The 21,979-nt window shown below is 36.8% G+C and overlaps 1 protein-coding gene across 1 annotated transcript; it reads right to left on the bottom strand.

Annotated features, from left to right (window-relative positions):
* Positions 1 to 69: 69 nt before the first annotated feature.
* On the bottom strand, positions 70 to 17,188 carry LOC150099312 (uncharacterized). Its single transcript, XM_090403645.1, has 6 exons — positions 17,024 to 17,188; positions 15,790 to 15,875; positions 15,465 to 15,626; positions 10,951 to 11,108; positions 9,844 to 10,000; positions 70 to 615 (listed from the first exon to the last, which is right to left on the bottom strand). The coding sequence occupies exons 1-6, from the start codon at positions 17,101 to 17,103 to the stop codon at positions 551 to 553; spliced, it is 708 nt and encodes a 235-aa protein (XP_090259771.1). The 5' UTR covers positions 17,104 to 17,188; the 3' UTR covers positions 70 to 550.
* Positions 17,189 to 21,979: the final 4,791 nt, after the last annotated feature.

Here is a 21,979-nt window from a genome sequence, read left to right as displayed (position 1 = left end):
TGAATCACGCATGCGCACACTCATTATGTGTGCGCATGCGTGAATACATAGTGCGTGTATTTTTAACTATTAATTTCTATATTGATGGAATTACAAAAAAAAAAAAAAAAAAAAATTGACAGAGAAAAGAGAAAATTAAAACAAAGAAAGGTATGAAATAAATATTTTTAAAATAAAACGTTTATTCGATTTTTGTTTTTTTATTATTTAAATGTCTTTTCCAATCAGTAATTCATTTACGGGTTTTGTAAACATGTCAGTTGAGAACTACTGCCCTTGATGCAGTAATTAAAATCTATATATAATTACATCTATATCCTCGCTTCCTTTGCACACTTTAAAGTCATCAGTGGATGCTTGATCCAAGCTACTTTCCTAGTCGTAAGCAAAATAGTGAAGGCTTCGATTTATCTTTGACTGGGAAGAACTTGCGATATTTTTTATGTGTAATCTTTTAATGGCTGTAGATCGGTGGAAAAGTAGACTTTTAATAAAAATTAAACGTAAAAACGAAATGCAGTCACTACATCCACTTCTTGGAGTTTATTCTTCAGCATCTTTCCAACCAAATTTCGTCCCTGGAGTCTCCTTTGTATCCCGGAAATGTGTAAATGGCTAAAAAAAAAAAATAAACAAATAAAAAGTTACATTATTAATAATGATTTCAAATCCCAACAAACAAATACAGTACTGTTTATTGGATTCCTAGTTGGAGCGAGTAAAGGAATCCTATCCTTACTCAATCCAACTAAGAATCCAATAAAGTTTCAAATTTTTGTATACACAGTTTGTTAAGACTTAATGATTAAGAGGAAAATTTAAAATGCAATTAAAAAAAGGAAACTAATACACCAATTTAAATTAATCTTAAAGCTATTATAACAAACACCTGTATTCTAGCGATCTTATCAGGCACAATGGAATACTCACCCCCCCCCAACCTCCAACCTAGAACTCACCGGTGTCGAAGTCCACACAAATTCAATTGGAAGACTTAAAATCTACGCCGCCTACAACTCCCCTTATTAGGCCCTGCTATTTTCTGACTTGGATTCTGTACTAGGCACAAATGAATCCATCATCGTCGCTGGGGACTTAAACTCCAAATATCCTTCCTGGAACAGCAGAACCACAAATAAAAATGGCCGTATCCTCTTCAGCTACACAGGATTAAACAACGCTGTCGTAACAGGACCCACTGAACCAACCCACCACAGCCGAACTGGCACAGCCGACATCCTAGACATCGCCATCCTACACAACATCAAATATCAGCACAGCATTCAAGCACTGAACGAATTATCATCAGACCACAACCCAATCCTACTTCACTTAGGGAACAAAGACCAGTCACCCCCCCCCAAACCTCCATTATCTGGGAAAAACTTAAGAAAGTGCTACCAGAACACATTGGTCCGGTTCCCCATATAAAAGCCAAGGAAGAAATAGATACGGCAATAAAGAACCTCACCAATCAAATCAATAAAGCCATAACAGCAGCCACAGTATTCACGATTACCCACAAACAAAATCCTCTCCCGGAAGAAATCATGGACTTAATAAGGGAAAAAAACAGACAAATAAAAAGATATCATAACACTCGTGCTCCCCAGGACAAAACAGCCCTCAACAGATTAAACAAATCTGTCCGAGAAGCTCTCCAGAACCACAAGAACCAACAATGGGACAACAAGCTCACCTCCATCTCCACAGCAGATCGTTCCATATGGAAATTCCTAAACAACCTCAGGAACAAGCGCAAATCCCTCCCCCCCCTGCAAGCAGAACAGCACCTTGCATACACAGATGCTAACAAAGCCGAAGCCATAGCAAGAAACCTAGAGAAACAATGCAGTCCTGCATATGAGAACCTAAACATCAGCCATGTATACAAGATCCATCGTAAAGTCAAGTTCACAGTAAATCGTCCCGATGTCAATCCAAGCCCTATAATGCCTACCTCACCTAGCGAAATAATCAGCATCATCAACCATCTCAAGATCAAAAAAGCCCCTGGTCCCGACGGCATCACTAACATAGTCATCAAGGCACTACCACGCAAAGCCATAGCACATCTGGCAAACATCATAAACTCCATCCCCAAATGGCAGCACTTTCTCCAGTCATGGAAAATAGCTGACATCATCCCAATTCAAAAAACCAGGCAAAGACCCACACCTACCTGAAAATTACCGTCCCATCAGCCTGCTATCCAACTTAGGGAAAATAGCAGAGAGAATCATCCTCATCAGACTCAAAAATCATGTCAATCAACTAAATATCATTCCACAAGAACAATTTGGCTTCCGTTAAAATCACAGCACCACCCAAGAGATTCATAGACTGGTAGAATACATCACCACAGGATTTAATTGGAATCAGCACTGGAGCCATCTTCCTAGACATCTTAATGGCCTTCGATAAGATTTGGCACCAAGGCCTCCTCTACAAACTTATCATCGCTAACCTTCCACTAAACATGATACACCTGATCAAATCATACCTCTCAAACAGGAGGATGCAAGTTAAAATCAATGAAACAGTCTCAACCCGACAGAAAATCCTCGCTTGAGTTCCTCAAGGATCACTGCTAGCCCCGATCCTGTTAAATATCTATATGGCAGACATCCCTCAAAATCATCTCACATCCGCCATCGCTCTTTATGCAGATGACACAGCTATTCTAGCCAGATCTTGCCAACCACATCTCGTTACCAAAGAACTACAAGATACCATCCTGAATCTAGAAAATGGTTTACAGAGTGGCGACTACAATTAAACCCACAGAAAAGCACAACGATACTCTTCACAAGAAGACGAGCATCCCCCAAAGGAGACATCACCCTGTTCAACTCCAAAATTCCCTGGAAAACTGAAGCAAAATACCTCGGAATAATTCTCGATAAGCGATTATGCTTCAACAGTCACATCAAGAGCACATGCACCAAAGCTTCGAAAGTTATCGCCCAGCTATACCCCTTGATCAACAGACACAGCAAACTAAGCTCAACAAATAAAATACTACTGTACAAGACAGTGATCCGTCCCCCAGTCATATACGCCTCCCCAGCCTGGAGCCATACCTCCAAGACAAACATCCTCAAGCTACAAAGACTACAGAACAAGTGCCTGCGAATGATACTGACGCCCCGTGGTTCATCAGGAACGCCCAGATCCACCGGGACATAAATATCCCCTACATCTCTCTCCACTACTACGCTCCCTAGCAGAAAAATTCTTTATGAAGACATCTATCCATCCAAACCAACTGATACAACAAGCCGGAAACTATGACGGTAATGAGTACTGGAAACATAAAAGACCGAAAGCCATCCTAACACTCAACGACGAATAACCACTTCTGCCCACTCAGGGCGAGCTAAAATAGCTCACAAATCTCTCCCATCACTGCTCCCGAAACAGACAACAGGGAATATAAAAAGCGTCAAGCTTCACCCTCTGCGTGCTGCGATCCTTTGCGTTGTTTTTTATGTAATAAGAAATGAAATTACATAATGCTAAAGAACTATATTAACTATAGAACTGTGGTAATAAAAAGAAACAGGCTAAAAGTATAAAAAAGGCTAAAGGTACAAAACATATGCTAAAAGCAAATGCTTTAATCCCTGTTGCTATAGCTATTTATTAAGTTAAATAATCAAACATTGATACTTTTTACTACCCACTATTATTTTTCTATAATGTTTCTTAATCGCCTTAGTTTAATTGCATGAAAAACATCCAGAAAAAAAGCACCGACATGGAAAAAAAATTTGGTTTATTTATTTATTCATTTTGTGGTCTTAAGTTGCTTCGTAGGACCCCGAAAAAAATAAAGTCTTTAACAATGAACTAAACTAAATACTTGTGTATTATTGTTCTCGAAAATTCAGATACTAATACACTGCTTGAAAAGAAGTCAATGGGCAAAGGACATCGTGCTATGTGACAAGTCACATGTTTGTAGCCGGCATAAATTGGAGGAATAGGATACTCCCAAGTCAGTGCAATTGTGTCCGGATGAAATAGCTGCGAGAAGGGAACTGACGGAGTTTATGATAGGATGCGGAGTGCGGAGTTCTACACATCAACTGGAACACGATTCTGTTGTGCAAGGACATACCACGGAAGGGCTCTCCACACCGCGTAATCCACTTTATGTGTGCACTACTTAATCCTCCACCACTTGCGCAACACAGTCCACTATTACATACAGTACGACATTTATTGTCCCCTAAAATCTGACAAAATCTACTATACACACTCTATGTCATTCACCACTCTCTAATAGCACCTTAATTGCGTATATTCTTTGGACGCTTTGCCTGTATAAAGGATAAAAAAAAATTCCAATTACCGGAAGAAAAAGCCTTGCTCTCTCAGAATGTGGGTCCGTTAACTCACCTTCAGTTGAAAAGGTGCATTTAAAAAATGGTTTGTCGGGACGAGAATTGAGCACAGGGCTTTAACAATCGAAAGGCCCAAATCTCTTTGTATTCATACGCGCTGGAGGTGCTATGTTGTATTATATTATAAATAACATATAATAATAGTAAACGAGAAAATGACAAACGTAAAATTAAAATCCCCATTAATTTATAAATATACGAATCTCATTATATATATATATATATATATATATATATATATATATATATATATATATAATTTATGTAGCATATATAAAGCATAGGATTTATTAAATTAATTGAATAAAAGAAATAAACTACAATATATATCGCTCATTTGTGAGAAGGGCAACATAACGCACAAAAAAAAAAAAAAAAAAAAAAAAAAAACGAAAATTTTCAATCAACGAGTTTAAAATTTTCGAATCAATCAACATAATTGTTCAATACGCTTTTAAAAATTATTATTATTAGAATTAGTAGAATTTAAGATTTCCTTTAAATTTCTGTAGATCACTCAAAAATGAATCATTTTTAGGTCATTCTTCTCACAAATGAGCGATGTGTATTTGCTTCTTGTATTACTTATAATCATTTTAAAAGTTTAAGCATTTCTTTCCTAAACTTGTTTTTTATTCTTAATTATTATTGCTAACTATATCAAGAAATCTAAAAAATTAAAGTGGTCAAGAATAAAATTATTATTCTATGTACACACCATACGGAATATCAGATATACTAAAGTAATATTGATCGCTTCTCGGCCTTTTGGCTTAGACTCAATGCTGTAGCCAGAGAAGTTTTAACTAACACTCCACTACACAGATTTTCTTCATTCAGATGATGGGATAAATAGTCAAGGACTCAGTCCATCGCCCAGTTCTTTTAAGAACTTTTGGCTTAGATCAAGTGTGTAGTTTTCTGGTCATCTGGTAGGGTCATCATTGATCTTTAGAAGACTAGCATTTCGTATCTGTTCTTAACCGTTAATATCGGTACGAATCCCATCGGGGTTCACGATATTCAATCAGAAATTTACAGATCTTCCTAAACCTCGGACCGGGGCAATAACAATAATAAACACTTGGTGGTGGGAATAGTGAGGCCTCCCCTCGCCAGCTATGGCCAATGTTTTGCCGCGCACGTGGACTCTCGGCATCGAGACTGACTCCGATCTGAGACCCCGACTTTTGGCCAAGGCCCTCATTGACAGCGTCGGTGCGGACCAGATTTTCGGATTCACGCCCTTTGGTGATGGCAGATACCAAGTTGTAGTTAGGAGTGCTACTCGAAGGCTTTCAATGTAATGGAAAGGAAATTGTTCCATTTATGGTGGAGAGCATTATCAAAATGCTTAAAATCCCCAGATTCCCCTTGGAGTATATACAAAGTGACGAAAAAGTAATCCATGAAGTGTTCGGAAAATGGGGCGTTGTACGCAACATATAAGTCCTGAACGATGCAGACAACCCTCAATGGAAGTCGGGCGAGGTCATTATCTCCCTCGAGATGAAAACGCCTGTTCCCAACTTTGTTGATATCGGATCCGCCAGAGTAATGATTAACTACCCTGGCCTAAAAAAACAGTGTTTCCGATGTGGTGCGTTGACTCACCTTGGGACAGACTGTCCTAGAGTTAAGTGCAAAAACTGCCTCCAAGCAGGCCACAATAAAGAAAAATGTGAGGCAGCTTGCCTGAAATGCGGGGTCATTGACCACAAAGTGGACACATGCCCATCAAGAACCCTTGTAGAAAGGATGGGAGGTGCAATCACACCTGCAACTGCACCAAGCAATGAAAATAGCACAGCACAGGAAGCTTCTCCACCTTTAAAGGCCACTCATGATGCTACAGAAAGCTATCCCTCCACCTCTGAGACAACCAAGAAAAACCGTAAGGGAAAAAAAATTTCCACAACAGAAGCGAGCAGTAAAACCACACAGAAGAAACAGTCGATATAACTACAGTAGAAGAAAGAGAAGCTACTAATATAGATATAGATATAGCCAAGGATCCTGTACACCCCTTGTGGGTACATGGCAGGAATTTGATGATGATGATGATGATGATATAGCCAAGGAAGAAGAAAAGATGGAGGCAGATACCAACACTTCCAAGCGGCCATTAAGCCCACAAGAAGAAGAGTTGATAACACCAAAAACAGCTAAAGTATCTGAGACCGCCCACCCAGAAGTCCCTCATGCAAAAGCAGGGGAGACTCTAAGCCATCTTATTAGAGGTATCCCTGGGGTGGCGGATAAATTCAAAGAAGCGATGGCAAAATTAGGAGAACCTGAACTCCTCCTTACAGGGAAGCATGGACCTGATGTTGTCAGTGCAAAATGGGGTGACCTTTTCGTTGATGACATCAGCCCTGATCAAGTTGAGGTAGCTATGGATTTAGATGAGGAGGCAGTTTCGGCGTTTTTTATAGCTCTCTGCAAACTGGACATGGTCAAGGGAAGTGAAGTGGCCAAGAGAATATTAACAGCCCACAACAAAAGAAAGACACAGTAACCACTTTGTGGGTTTTCTGTACTCAGCTTCACTGGTTGTTAGATCCCACAGGTGGGGGAGGACCTGAGAACCCGAGCGGCGAAGGCTTACAGCGAGGCGGTGCAGTTCCTTGTGAGCTGCATCACTCGGGCCAGATCCTTCCTCCACCTCTAAATTTAGTTTTCCATTCCTTTGGCTTTCTCGATACTTATGTTATACTTTCTGTTTGTTACATGTTTTCCTTTTCAGGATTTTTCCTTTTTCTAAAGTGAAAAATCAACGACCGTTTTAGAAACGCCCCTGCAGCTGAGGCCTCTTTCACCTACTCTACCACTATGCACTCTATCTTTATTTCCTCTCCTACTATCTGCTGACTCTCAGCCTATCTTACTCTACAGGCTAATGATGAAGTTTGTTGAACTCACAAAATATAATACTTTAAACCACCATAAAAAAGCAGTATTTTCTTATAAAAGTAAAGTCTTTTCAGCGCTTTCTCCAATGTGGCGGTATCGTTTGTAAGAATTTGAATGCTGTATCCCCAATGGATCGGTCTGGTTTACCGAATAGTTAGCTGTTCAATAGGTACACAGGAATGAGAAAAAAAAAATCGATATTTTTCTTTGGATTAAATAATAATATAAAAAAACCTTTGAACTGAATATATTTTGAAAAGCCTAAATCGAAATTTGAACCAGAATCGTAAAAAAAATTAAATAAATAAAAAAAATTTTAAACGAAATAAAATTGATAAAAATATCATATTAAACCGAAATATAGAAATATGCCTATAAATACAACACCTGAAAACTATATTTTTCCTCTCTGGGTTACATTAGTCACTGATTTTCATTATCTGAACACGTTGGGAGGAATGATGATGCACAAAAATGGAGGATATATAAGCATAGATCGGGATTCTGTGCTAGCCTCTCTAACCTTTGCACTTCTATGTTCTTAATCATGTCTTTTCTGACATGATTTTAGCTTTGACGTGGTGCATTATCATTTGTCATGCCGATAATCATCCGGGTTATTTTCAGAAAAAGAACCACCGCTAACAGTGTAATAATGACGTTGAAGTAACTAAGCAAGAATCATACAAAATGAGTTCTTACACGAAGGAAATTTAGAATTTACTTTCATCCAGAAATATTATTAAATCATTTTGTTTATAAAATTAAAGGGCAACAATAATAATTCAGTGAAAAATTAATCTAAAAAAGTATTTTAAGAAGAAGGTTTTCTTTATTTATTCCTTTTTTTCCTATACTTTTACGAGAATATAATAATGAATTTATATTAGTTTTTTTCGGAGTGTGCATGATAAGTTAGTATAGCTCTACCCATTGATCAACCGCAAGAGCAAATTGAACCTGCATAATGAATTGCTTCTTTACCGGATGTTAATACGTTGAACTCATTACCTACCCCAGTCATTACCTACGCCTCACCAGCATGGAGTCACACTTCAAGATCAAACATTTCGAAATTGCAGAGAATCCAAAGAAAATGCTTTAGGATGATCCTGGATGCACCGTGGTTCATCAGAAATTCACCGAGAAACCGGCCATGCATTTCCTCCTTTCTTCGTAATTTAGCAGAAAACGTCTTCGTGAAGTCAAGTTCACATTCAAACCCACTAATCGTACAAGCTGTCAATTACAATGAAACAGAGTACTACAAACACAAAAGACCGAAGGCTATTCTCTAACTGATCATAGCTAACACAACTGCCCTCAGAGGGCGAGCTTAACTGCTCACAAACCTCCCATTCCCAAACAACTCTCATTACAGATAAAGGGGAATAAGAAAAGCATTAGTGCTTCACCCATCCTGTCAGTAATGTTAATGGTTAAAATGTATAATAAGTATGATGTCAAACTACAAATAATTATTGGTTTGTAATGGCTTTTCCCTAAATAAAGTAATTGTGCCTGTAGGTGTGTAGTTTCTTAACGTAAAATTAAAGGCTTCGCAAACGGAGTCAAAAATAATATTCATACGCGTTAGCACTTTGTCAGAAAACAATCGTAAACGTGCACATCACAACTAGATGAAAGAATTATTGCTGACTGGTGGTGGTGGGGGGGGGGGAATGGATTCCATCTGCTCTGTGCAACGTGGCTGTAGATTGGAATCCTGCTATGCGTATCTGTAGATGGCCGATGATCATCATTGCCCGGTGTGACACCACCATCACTACATCCTCACTGGACACCTGAAGTGACTTCAAAATTGTCTGTTTGGTCTCCAGAGGAGGATAATTCTAAACGATTTACCTCCTGTTTGTTAATCCGTTAGAATTTTTCTGATCACGATAACAAGACTTTTTTTTTTTTGTCGAAATTAGGGGAAGCATCCCCACACGAAGATTAGTGTGATGGCAGTAATCTTCCTTACATCCATCTGATATGAAGAAGTGACATTAATTCGCCACTGTATGTTACAACTTTTCACTTTTCATCAGTCTGCTGTCCAATTACGACGAGCCTTGCACCACACAAACAGAACGCGCATAAGTAAAAAAATAATTTAATCCTTTGTAGATATGCTAATTTTTCTGGCAACATATAGTCCTAATCAAATTTTTATTTATTATATTTATTTATTTACTATTATTATTTTCTTTTCAAGCTGGTTTCTGACTGTGGCCTGATGAGTTTCCCGTCGTGGGAGCATATGAAGAGCCCAAAGTAAAATTTGTGTGTGTGTGTGTGTGTGTGTGTGTGTGTGTGTGTGTGTGTGTGTGTGTGTGTGTGTGTGTGTGTGTGTGTGTGTGTGTGTGTGTGTGTGTGTGTGTGTGTGTGTGTGTGTGTGTGTGTGAGAGAGAGAGAGAGAGAGAGAGAAATTATGAAGACATTGCAAATTGCTTATCACTAATGAGCTTAAAAGTTAGATCTGTAATACGATTTATCAACAAGTAGAAATACTTACCGATATAAAAACGATCTGATTTATAACACAATTGCATCTCATCCAAGTTACTCTGGAACACTCCTACCTCCTTCAGTAATGTGTCTGGTAATGGTCCACTGAATGTATGCACATATGCTCGAAAACCATTAGGTATAGAACTGAACTTCAAGGAAGGCTAAGAAAAAAATGGTACACGGACGTTAAAGTTATATTGTTATTTTGCATATATAAAGCGAGTATTATCTATCTTGAATAAAACACAAAAATCTAACCCTTGTGTAGTTAGTTTATCTGCCGTCAGATTGCAATGAAAGCTCAGTATGTTGTAATGATTTTATGGAAAATCCGGTTTCTCACTGAAACTATTACCTTCATAAATATTTACAGATCTGATTTCCAGTAAACGGGTTAGGCAAACTCGAAAGAGAAAGTTTCTACAGAAAGAGTAATATCCTTTTTCATGCTTCAGCAATTGAAATGAGCAAATAGGTTTTGTTTTTGTTTATATACTCGATGTGTTGAAATATAACAAAGCTGCTTTGAAAAGAGAAAGAAAAAGAATGTGGGGAAAGTTTCAATGTTCGCTTATTGTTAATTACATAAAGATTCCAAAAGTTTATTAAATCTATGTAACCATTATGTAAAAAATGATCAGAAAAAGTATAAATTTAAACCTTTTTAAGAATTCAGTTATTAGAAATTTTCATTAAAATTAAATTGCATGTAAGGATGATTATAACTAGTTTATTATAAATGTATTTATAATTTATACATTTTAATAAATAAATTTATATATTAAAATCATTTTGCTTTTATTATAAAACAAATAATAATGAATACAATAATGTTTAATATAAAATTATATAAAAATAAATTAATAAAATATAAATAAAGCAATCATTTCCATTAAAAGAATAAAAAACAGAATATTGCGCTGTCGTGTTCGTTTTTTTTTTTTTTTCTTATTTGGCATTCTGGTTACTATAGTAACTAAGTTAACAGAAAATTACAGTTAAAGTCATGCGCAGTTGATGTGGAACGCAGTGATTTCATTTGATCATTCAAAAAGAAAAATTAATCTCTCAATAATTAAGTATTCGAGGGTAGTGATTACGGAGAAAATACCTCTGATGGTGTAGGTGGAATACCCCAGTAATGAGGGATGTAGATGCCAACACTAAAATTCATTCTGCACCAGGGATTGAAGCTGGGAACTGCATGATGATCGACATGAATTAACAATGGTAAAGATGGAGGAAACACTTTTGTTCGTTCATTAGAACCTGCAATAAATTTTAAATAAAATAAAAACGAATAATCTTTAAAAATGACAAAAGAATATAACAAAAGTTGTGACATGATATTATTTGTAATTTCTAAAGTAATATTAAAGTTATCTTTATAATTAAATAAAAAATAAACTAATCTTTATTTACACTTAAATTATTTTTTAATAATTAAAACTTAAAAGAAGCGGATCTTTTAGTTTATTGTATCTTATTGTATCTTAAATTGTGGTATCTTAAATTATGGTAGTAGATAGATAACGAATAGTTGGTTAGTAGAGTGATATGTGCTGACTTTTGTAAGTGATACTTGTTGAAGATGAGTTCTGAAGATCTCGTAATTTTATGCCAGTGCTTTTATCCAAACAATTCGGAGTTTTGCAGAAATGCCGGCCAGACTATAACTGCACGGTAAGCGTTTTTTTTTTACCCCCCTCAGCTTCTGACACTTCACATTGATAGACATGGAAAAACAAATAGATGAGAAAGTATATCGTGAATTCATCAGACTAGGCGAGCTACTTAATAACAATTGGCCGGGAAAGGTGAAACTTTATGATACGTCCCCCCCCACCCGCAAGCGTCACAGGCGATGACGCCACGAATATGGAGGAACAGTTGGAATCGGTGATCTCCACACCCTCAGATTTTGAAGAGGTCCGCGCACAACAACAGTAGAACCACTCAAAGGCAAAGAAATGGAACAAGATGGTCAAGTTTCGGACTCCGCTGCTTCTCCCAAAGATAAGGTGCCTTCGATCATATTAAGAGAAAACCACAGATGGTCCTCTGAGATTACAATGTCCAGTTTACAAATTGACTACACAAAGGCAAAAAATGTGGATGAGGTTATCAAGATATAACCCGCCACGGCGATAGATTATAGAAAATTAACAAAGGAAATGGACGTCAGAGGTATTCATTACCATACCTTCTCGCTCAGTTCAGAAAAAAATTTTAAAGTGGTCTTCCGTGGCGCTTGTGAAGACATTGATCCAGAAGAGATAGCTGCTGATCTTAACTTACAGGATCTGCCTCCTCCTATTAAGGTCAGCAGAATGTATAGATCTGACAAGACTCCCATGCCGTTAATCGTTATAGAGATCCACAACATTTACAAAAATATTTACAACTTAAAATCAATCTGCGGGCTCATCACACCAGATCCACTCCGGAAAAGGGCTTCTTCTGGGCAATGCCACTGGTGCTAAAAGTTTGGCCACTCCCAGAAACTGAGTACATCCCAACTATAAGGGATGTATTCAGCACCCGAGGAACAGAGTTGGAGACAGCTAAACAGTCCTCCTCCTCTAGTACAAGAATACCAGAGGCCGCTGCACCACAGCCGGAGACTCGGCGGCCACAGTCGGAGGCCTTCAAAGATAGAGGGAGCCAAAGGCAAACAAGAAGTTATGCTGATGGGGCCCGTACAAACAAGTCAACACCACAACAGAATCAGCCAACAGCACCTAAAAACCTGACAGCTGTTCTTACGGCCTCTTTAGCAAACATTCTACAACACTTCATCCTGTCAAACCCTTCAGCAACCTCCACTAAAAGATTCCTACACGAAACCCAGGCCATCCTCACAGCACTTATAGATGAATAGAAACAAAGTAATTCCAGCCTCTTTTCGGATCGTTGCATGACATGCAAATGGCCTCAAAAACAAAATTTTGGAGCTACAAGATTTTACCCATAGATATCAACCAGATGTTATTCTAATAAGCGAGAAACATCTAAGACTCTCGGACAGCGCTAAAATGAGGGGCTTTCTCCTATACAGAACCGACAGGTTAAACTATAGAGGCGGAAGCACTGCCATATTCATTAAAAATTATATCAAACACCATTCTGTAAATAACCCTCCAACCACTAACCTTAAGGTCACAGGCGTGGAAGTATTCACTAGCTCGGCTGGCAGACTGAAAATCTACTCAGCTTACAACCCACTCTTAAAAACTCTACTGCATTCTGATCTAAATGCCATTTTAGGTGTCATAGAGTCCATCATTATTGCCAGAGATTTAAACTCCAAGCACCCTGCGTTGAATTGTGCACCAACAAGAATGGCTGCATCCTTTCCAGCTACGTAGGATCCTGAAGACATTATGAACTTCATCATAGAAACAAACAGAGCAAAAGGAAAAGATTTCACAATATCTGCGCACCACATGATAAAAAAGTTCTTAACAGACTAAATGGGGCCACTGAGAGATGCACTCAAAGCACACAGAGACTAACTATGCGAAGAAAAGTTAGCCTCTATCTCACATACTGATCGCTCTATCTGGAGACTACTAAGAAATATCAGAAACAAAGGCAGATCCCTTTCCCCTACACTTTCTGACCAGGGCTTTTTTTCACACAGTCGTAGCTGGTGGTAATATATTCAACTATTCTGAGGATTTGCTGGGTAGTACTATGGTGTTGCCGAAAACCGAATTGCTCTTTAGGAAGGATTTTTAGTTCATGTACTGAAGTTTGAAGTCGTGAGAGGATGACCTTCTCTGCAATCTTACCCAAGAGGCTGATGGGACGATAATTGAGAGACAAGTGCAGGTCATTCCCTGGCTTATGAATTGGGATTACATCAGCCTGTTTACAGGTGGAAGGAAAGTAGTGAAATCTTAAGATTGCATTTATTATTATGGTCAGATGCACTACAGCATTTCGGAGCATTAGCTTGATCACCTTATTTGTGATGCCATCTGGACCAGGAGCTTTTTTGTTCTTTAAATTTTTTGTAATATCAGAATCGGTATCAGGAAGTTTTAATGAGTGTCTGACCTGTCTGTGAATTTTATACAAGTGATCGAAGTCTTCATATGAAGGTTTGCATTGCTCTTCTAAATTTTTTGCTATGGTTTCTGCCTTTTCTACATCTGTGTGAAAAAAAGCCCTGCAGGAGATGTCTTACTGTTAAGTAAGACATCTCCTGCAGGAGACAGAAACAAAATACCTTGGTGTCGTGCTCGACAAAAAATTAATTTTTAACCAACACATGCAGACTACGTGTGCAAAGGCATCTAAAGCTATCGCCCATCTATCCCCTAATTAACAGGAACAGTAAGCTAAACATCAGAATCAAATTGCTTTTATACCAGCTGACGATTCGTCCCATAGTCACTTATGCTTCTCCAGCCTGGAGCCATATCTCCATCACTAAAATTCTCAAAATGCAACGTGTGCAAAACAAGTGCTTGCGAATGATTCTAAACGCCCTATGGTTCATCAGAAACAATCATCTTCATGGAGATACAAATAATTCTTATCTCTTCTCTTCCCTACAATCTCTTTAACAACAGTTTTTCTTAAAACCATCCGTACACCCCAACGATCTAGTTCATCAAGCTGTAGCCCACGAGGCAACGGATATATTTAAACCTAAAAGAGACCAAAACCCATTTTAATTTCCTGTAGCGATACATAATCTTCATTATGAGCTGTTTGGTTGCCCATTCAGGGCGACCAAACTGCTCAAAAAATTCTTCCTCACTGTAACCGTAATAGATAGCAGGGAATATGAAAAACATCTTGCATCACCCCTAAAGCCATTAATGTCAATTATCAATTTTATTGTATTTTTTAATGATTTAAAAGTTCTTAAAGTTCTTAAAAGAACTGGGCGATGGACTGAGTCCTTGATTCTTTATCCCGTCATCTGAATGAAGATAATCTGTGTGGATGGAGTGTTGTTGAGCTAAAAAGCTCTGGTCATGGCTGGGTAACGGCAATAGCCGAGCCTCAGTTAAAACTTCATTGGCTATAGCATTGCCATTTGTCACCCTGGAAGTCCTAAAAAGGACTTTTTTTAAATCTCCAATGATTTAAAATAAATAAGATAACTGATAAATAAGAAACTTGATCTATAGCTTTATTCATTATATAATAAATATTTTTGATAATTGAAAATAAATATGAACTAGATCCTTTAGCTTAATGTAAAATTTATTTAAGTAAATGTAATACATTTAAGAAATATATATTTTGAAATATTTTATATGGATTTCTCATTGAATAAGGTCAAACTTTCTTCTTTTAAAAAAAAAAAAATGCAATTTATTTAATTTATTTTAATTAATAATTTCAATTAAATCATTTAATTTATTTATTTATTTAGTTTATTTGAATTCTTTTATGATTTAATTGAAATGTTTAAAGGATGAACCTTATGCTTACAGACTTTATATTATATTATTCAATTGTATATTTTATATTTATATATTTTATCTTTAGATTATATTTTAATATATTAAAGCAGGATAATTTTTCGTTCTTTCCTAATACACCACTTTCTTAACCAAATAAGCTGTTCAGTTATTTTATTTTTATTTATTTTTTTTAACGTACCGTTTCTATATTGTTCTAGAAGTGCCGAAGCTGCTTCTAAAGTCCCGGGGAAATCACATGACTTCCGATTAGTTGAAAGTAGGAAAGTCGCCTGTTTGTATTCCCTCAGCTGAACGTAGTTGGCATAATCATTTAGAATCTTAAACTGTGGACACTCATAGCCTAAAAACACCAAATGAAGACAGTGATATACAGCGAGCCGAAAAATACTTATTAAAAATCAATATTACTAGATTCTGTTGTACGCATGCGCAATCAGTACATTCTATCGTAGGCATGCGCAATCAATATATTCTGTTGTGATCATGCGCAAATCAATATTTACCATCACATAATACCCGTGTGATTACTTCATCTTCTTGAGTAGCTGATAGATAGAAAGTTCTGGGATGTAGCTGCTGATCTCTGGGACTGATAGAAGAAAGATAACTTCTGGTAGTTACAATTGTTCAAAGAAAAATTCAGTATTGACCAATATTCCTAATAATAATATTCTATCAGTATATTCTATAATAATAATAGTTTTACTGATTTTCTAGAATCTTTATAGATACAAATTAAGAATATGCAATAGTAATGATGACATGAATTCCAGGATAATAATTAACAGCGAATGATATAGATAATTTTTATAATAAAATTCATTACGAGTATTCTCGTAAAAAGGATGATATTGCAATAAAAGATCGTTGTTTACAATGACAATTGATATCCGTAACATAAACTAATGTATTTATTTATTTATTTTTATTATTTATTTTATTAGATTTGCTTTTCTTGAAAGCAAATCTAACTCTTTATCAGATTACATTTTATTTCCATATTATAATATTAAAATTATTTCGACCTCACCATGATAACATAATTGCTTGATACTGGCTATTTTTTTTTTTTTTTTTTTTTTTTGGCTATATATAGAAATATATAAGTACGTGAGTTAGTGAACCTGCATTTTCTTTGTTCAGGTGAACAATAATAGTAATGACCTTGGTTAAAATCAACGGTCTGTGAACTACCTGAAGAGAAGAGCTTTACAGAATAAAGAGCTTGCTAGTTGCTATGGCAACCGAGATGCATATTACTATGACAACCAACAATTGCCTCTGGGCATGTTTATTGAGTTTAATGAAGGGAAATAAAATTTTTAAATTAAACATTGTGCGCTTGATGTGCTCCTAGTTTTCTCTCTGGTAAATAAAGAATAATGTCTGTTATATCTTCATTTTAGAATAGTTTATGAAAATCCTCATCTTTCTGTAAATGAAAGCGATCAAAATTACCAACAAGAAAATAAAAATATTAATTCATCAGACACGAACTTAATTCGGTAATATTTTATTCTCTGTCATTCCCTGGAGTATCAATTAATTCGGTTGTTGTCATATCATTTCCTACGCATGGGCAGTTTAGTTAGCAATGTACATTTCATTATCACGTGCCAATAAGCACGCACAAACCCATTGGCAATATAATGTGCGCTATTTTCTATTATGAACATTTATTTTGGGATAAAAAAAATTCAAGAAACATGCATTTAATTAAAACATACCACTACTTACTCTTCGAATAAGACATATGCAAAGCCACAAGAGGCCCAAAGACTAAATAGGACACAGATGGTACGTATGACTTGCTGCATAGCTATACGATTACACTTTCAAACAATATAAACAAATATATCAGAGCTGTCTGCTTTATAGGTGACCAAACAAAGGGTGGTTGGGGGGGAAACGGCTTCCTACTGACGCCAGTTTCACGTTAATAGGTGGCACTGTTCGCGAAAGAGTGTAACCACGCATTCTTGATCCACCAACCGGAAAACAGAGTGCGTCATATCTACTTTGGATGTAAGATAAGAATTTCTCTGTCAAGGGAGGGTCAAATAGGGGAAAGGGTTGGGAAGAAAGGAACTTTTTTGTAAGACTTTACCTTGATTTGAGTTGTTCTCGTTTGCAGGAAGTACATAAAATATTTTCATAATAGAAATTCGCAAGATAGACTTTTATTATATCCTATAATTAATTTATTATGCCTCTGATTAGTAGTTGCTCGTTAAAACACTATTGATTTCGTTATTTAGATATCCCGTAACTCATAAAATTGTTGGAATGAATTTATTTATAGTTCTATTGATAGATGGCGCTCTTTTCATAAGGGTCAAAACAAAGGACAGGATTAAATCAAATAATAAAAGGTAAGATTAAATCTTGCTTTCACGAAATATGACCTTGTTAACAACGCCGCCTAGCGAGTCTATAAAAATCAACAGGAAGTTCGCCGATATGAAATACGTTCACACTTGATTCTTGCTTAGCTCGCCTTGAAGCTGACTCTATCTGATTTTTAAGAAGATGACGCACTTCCTGTGTGTGTGACGTCACTTCCTGACTCGAGCGAACTTTGATTATATATCGAAATTCCTTATTTGTTTGGGTTATTCAGGATATCCTGAATGCGCGTGTACAGCTCACTAGTACAGCTGCGCCGCCTGGTGTTTATAAAGTGTTCTAAAGATATTTATCGATGATGTACCTCGTGATATATTCTATCCATGCAATGTCTGATCAAATGTTATAATGTGTAATGAAAACTACAGGATTTGGAGTGTCCGGATGAACTGCGAGAATTTCCTGTCACACCCATGAATCCTTTTATTATTTGAATGTCATCATTTTACGCATGTTGCACCTGGGTTAACGCAATTTGTCGCCTGCTAATACACACAATGACAACATAGTATGCAACATGACTGAAAAAGGAAACAAAATTTTTAGAGTCAAATGTCATAAATGTATGGATACTTTGGCATTGAAAAAAATTGTGGGGGAAAAACATAGGAAGCAGAAAATGATAAAAGATAAAAAGAGACGAGTGAATATAACTTTTTAACAAATGAAAGGAATACTTAAATACAGCAAATCATGTCTGTGATTTAAAAAAAAATACAAATTGATATTCTCTTCGTCACAAAACCGATTAAAAAAATTACAAAATTTATTAAGAAATTTTATTACCCTTATAAATAATAATAATAATAATAATAATAATAATAATAATAATAATAATAATAATAATGCAACTTGCAATTTTTACAAAAAATTAATTTTTTGAAAAATATTTTAAAAATAATAATACACCTTTAAATATCTTATATCATAGTAATATAAGTAATATATTTTTTCTCTGCAGTTAAAAAGGTGAATTAATGTTGACCACCATACCCTTGGAGGGTAATGGATGGCAATGCTGTAGCCAATTTAGTTCTAACTGAGGCTCGGCTATTGCTGTTACCCTCCTGCCATGATTAGAGCTTTAATAATAATAGCTGCAGTTAAAGAGAGGTTTTTCGGTTGATGAATGGAATTAATCGACCGTGAGATGCAATTAAAGATTGTGCGATCTATGCTAAATTTTCTTTAACCATAACAACAGATCTAGTGTAATTGTCATGCCAATTTTTCTTGGGTTACAACTTCTTCCCGATAAGAGGGAAAAACCTGAAATTCAGAACCTTGCTGATAGACGTGTTGAAGTGTATATAATTAGAAGGTACGGTAAAAAATTATGCTTAGGGAAGTAAGCAATATTTAACATAAAATTAACATAAGATTGTGGCGATCTATGCTAAATTTTCTTTAACCATAACAACAGATCTAGTGTAATTGTCATGCCAATTTTTCTTGGGCTACAACTTCTTCCCGATAAGAGGGAAAAACCTGAAATTACAGTAAAAAATTATGCTTAGGGAAGTAAGCAATATATAACATAAAATTAAAATCTTCGCTGATTTTTAACTTTTCCTGGCACACAAAAGATACATCTTACACGAATAGAGGTTTTTAAAGTGAAGTCCAATCCACCATCAAAAATATCAGGAATTGACCAAGTGAAAATCTTTTTTTTTTTTTTTTCCAGGCATTTTAGAGTTGACCGAAATAAAACCGAAGGGTCAACATCAGGGTTGGTTTTGAGCTTACTGGGGACCGTATCACCGTCCAGGTAATTGCCCATTTTGTTTCTCTCATTTTTTTTTTTTATTTCTCTTGATTTTTCAATATAGATTTTACTATTTTTTTTTATTTATGATTTTTAGGGCCTTCCCTCAACCCCATGTTATGGAACTTTTCTTTTAAGAATGAGAAATCAAACAACCTGAACCGGAGAGATCAATGATTGACACTGGTCAATTGAGTTTTTTTTTTTTTCTTATCGCTCTATTATTTTTTCTTTTTTGCCTGCAAGATTTGGAACTACAAATATACCATTCTTTCTGTAGACATGTAATGAAGTCCTGGACTGTTGTGGGGAGGGGTCCCTTGACCTCACCAGTGTTCAGTAGGGTTGAGAACAGGGCTCTGTGGAGTCAAGTGCGATGATGTTCCCGTCCACAAACTACGCACTTACAGCAGCAGACAACAGACTCTGGCAGCTTATTCCACTCATTTACCACTCTCCACGTAAAAAACCCAGCTCTAATAACCTTGCTAACCACATTCTTACCAAGCTTCCATGGATGGCCCCTAGTCCTCCCACCACCAGTCCTGTTCTCAAAAATACCTTCTGAATCAATCTTATAGAAACCCTTCAGTAATTTGAATGTCTCAATCATATCACTCCTTTATGGCCTATTAACCAATTACAACAAATCTTCAAACTGTTCTCATAAGGTTCATTCCATAGTCCTGCTATTATCTTGGTCACTCGTCTCTGGATCCTCTTCACCTCCTCCCCATCGAGAAGAAACCCTGGCACCCACATCTGGGCACAGTAGTCTAGATGGGGTCATATCAAGGCTCGATACAGAGGAACAATAACCTGTATGTCTCTGCTCGTTAAAGTGTTTTTCAGCAACCAAGTGATTTGATGAGCTGACTTTGCCACTTTTGCGATGTATCCCCTAAACTTCAACTCCCTATCCACCAACACACCCAAATCCCTGGTCTCATCAATCTCCTGGAGTACAGTTCCACCAATGTGGTATACTGCTGCCAATCTTTTCACCCCAAAATGCAAAACTTCACATTTTCCCACATTAAATTGACATCCATTCTCCTTAGCCCAGTCCTACAAACTATCCAAATCATCCTGCAAAATTTTGACATCCTGAGCATTCACTATTGCTCTACCTAACTTTACATCATCTGCAAACAGATGCACAGTTCCTCTCATTTGTTCATTAATGATACCCTATATCATTAATGAACAAATTAAACAGTTGCGGTCCAAAAACAGAACCCTGCAGCACACTGCTAGTCACAGGCCGTCTTTTGGATCCTACTTCTGAATAAACCACTCTCTGATATCTCTCCATCAACCACCCTCCTATCCATCTCACCAACCCTATATTCATTCTCATATGCTGCAGTTTACTGGTTAGAATTCCGTGTGGTATCCTATCAAAGGCTTTAGCAAGGTCCAGTAGAACCACTGTAAACCCTTATCCAGTTCGGCCGTCATTGTGTTATAGAACGTGAGCAAGTTACTGAGGCATGATCTATCCTTCACAAAACCATGCTGTCTCCCATACAGTATCCCATTTTCATCAATCCAATCTTGTATTTTCCTCTTGACTATTTTCTCCAAGACCTTGACAACAATTCCTGATATGCTGATCGGCCGGCAATTTTCAACAGCAGTCTTGGAACCTCCTTTATGCAGTGGAACTATTTTCCCCTCTTTCCATCCCCTTGGGACTAACCCACACACGAGATTCAAATTAAATAAAATGGTCACTGGCACTGACAATTCTTTTGCCGCTTCTCGTACGACACGAGCTGGTATACCATCCAATCCCACAGATGAATTGACATTGAGGTTTTGTAATGGACTATTCACCTTCATTTCATTCACCACAATTCCTGTATAAGCTGTTGGTTCTTCCATTTCTGCAATGTCACCACCTGGATAATATACTCTTGCAAAGTGCTCGCTCATTAATTCTACTATATCAACTGATTCGTTTACCTCCCTACCATCGGCATTCTTTAAAATTGATCTGCCGTATACATTTTTTCTTTTACTTGCAGCATATCGAAAAAACTGTTTGGGATTCTCTTTAGCCTGCATGGCTAATGTTCTTTCATAATCCTTTTTTTGCTTTTCTTACCACATTCTTTACCCTTCTGGCCTGGGCTTTATACCGTTCATGTGCCTGCAGGTCACCTTTCTCCTTAAATTCCCTCCACAGTTTATTTTTTTGCAGCTCAAGCTTAAAAGTGTTATTCATCCATTTAATCCCTACTTTATTTATTATTCGGACTCTAGGTATACAGTCAGCTATTGCCTCCTGCAAACACTTCTTAACCGCCTCCCATGCACTATCAACATCCAGCCCTTGCAGTTTTACATGCCATGGCACTGAACCAATCAAACTCCTACACTTGTCATACTTACCAGCCCGATACTTCCACATGTACCCTGTCTTAATTGTAAATTCCACACCTTTAGCCACCTCCCAAGTCAAGACCCTATGATCACTCCCACCGATTGGTGGCAATGTAGTCATATTTGTTACA

Source organism: Typopeltis vanoorti, chromosome 14, assembly GCF_054136105.1.
Source record: "Typopeltis vanoorti isolate ZY-2024b chromosome 14, IOZ_Tvanoo_1.0, whole genome shotgun sequence".
Classification (NCBI taxonomy): Eukaryota; Metazoa; Arthropoda; class Arachnida; order Uropygi; family Thelyphonidae; genus Typopeltis; species Typopeltis vanoorti.
This window is presented reverse-complemented; position numbering and strand designations above follow the sequence as displayed.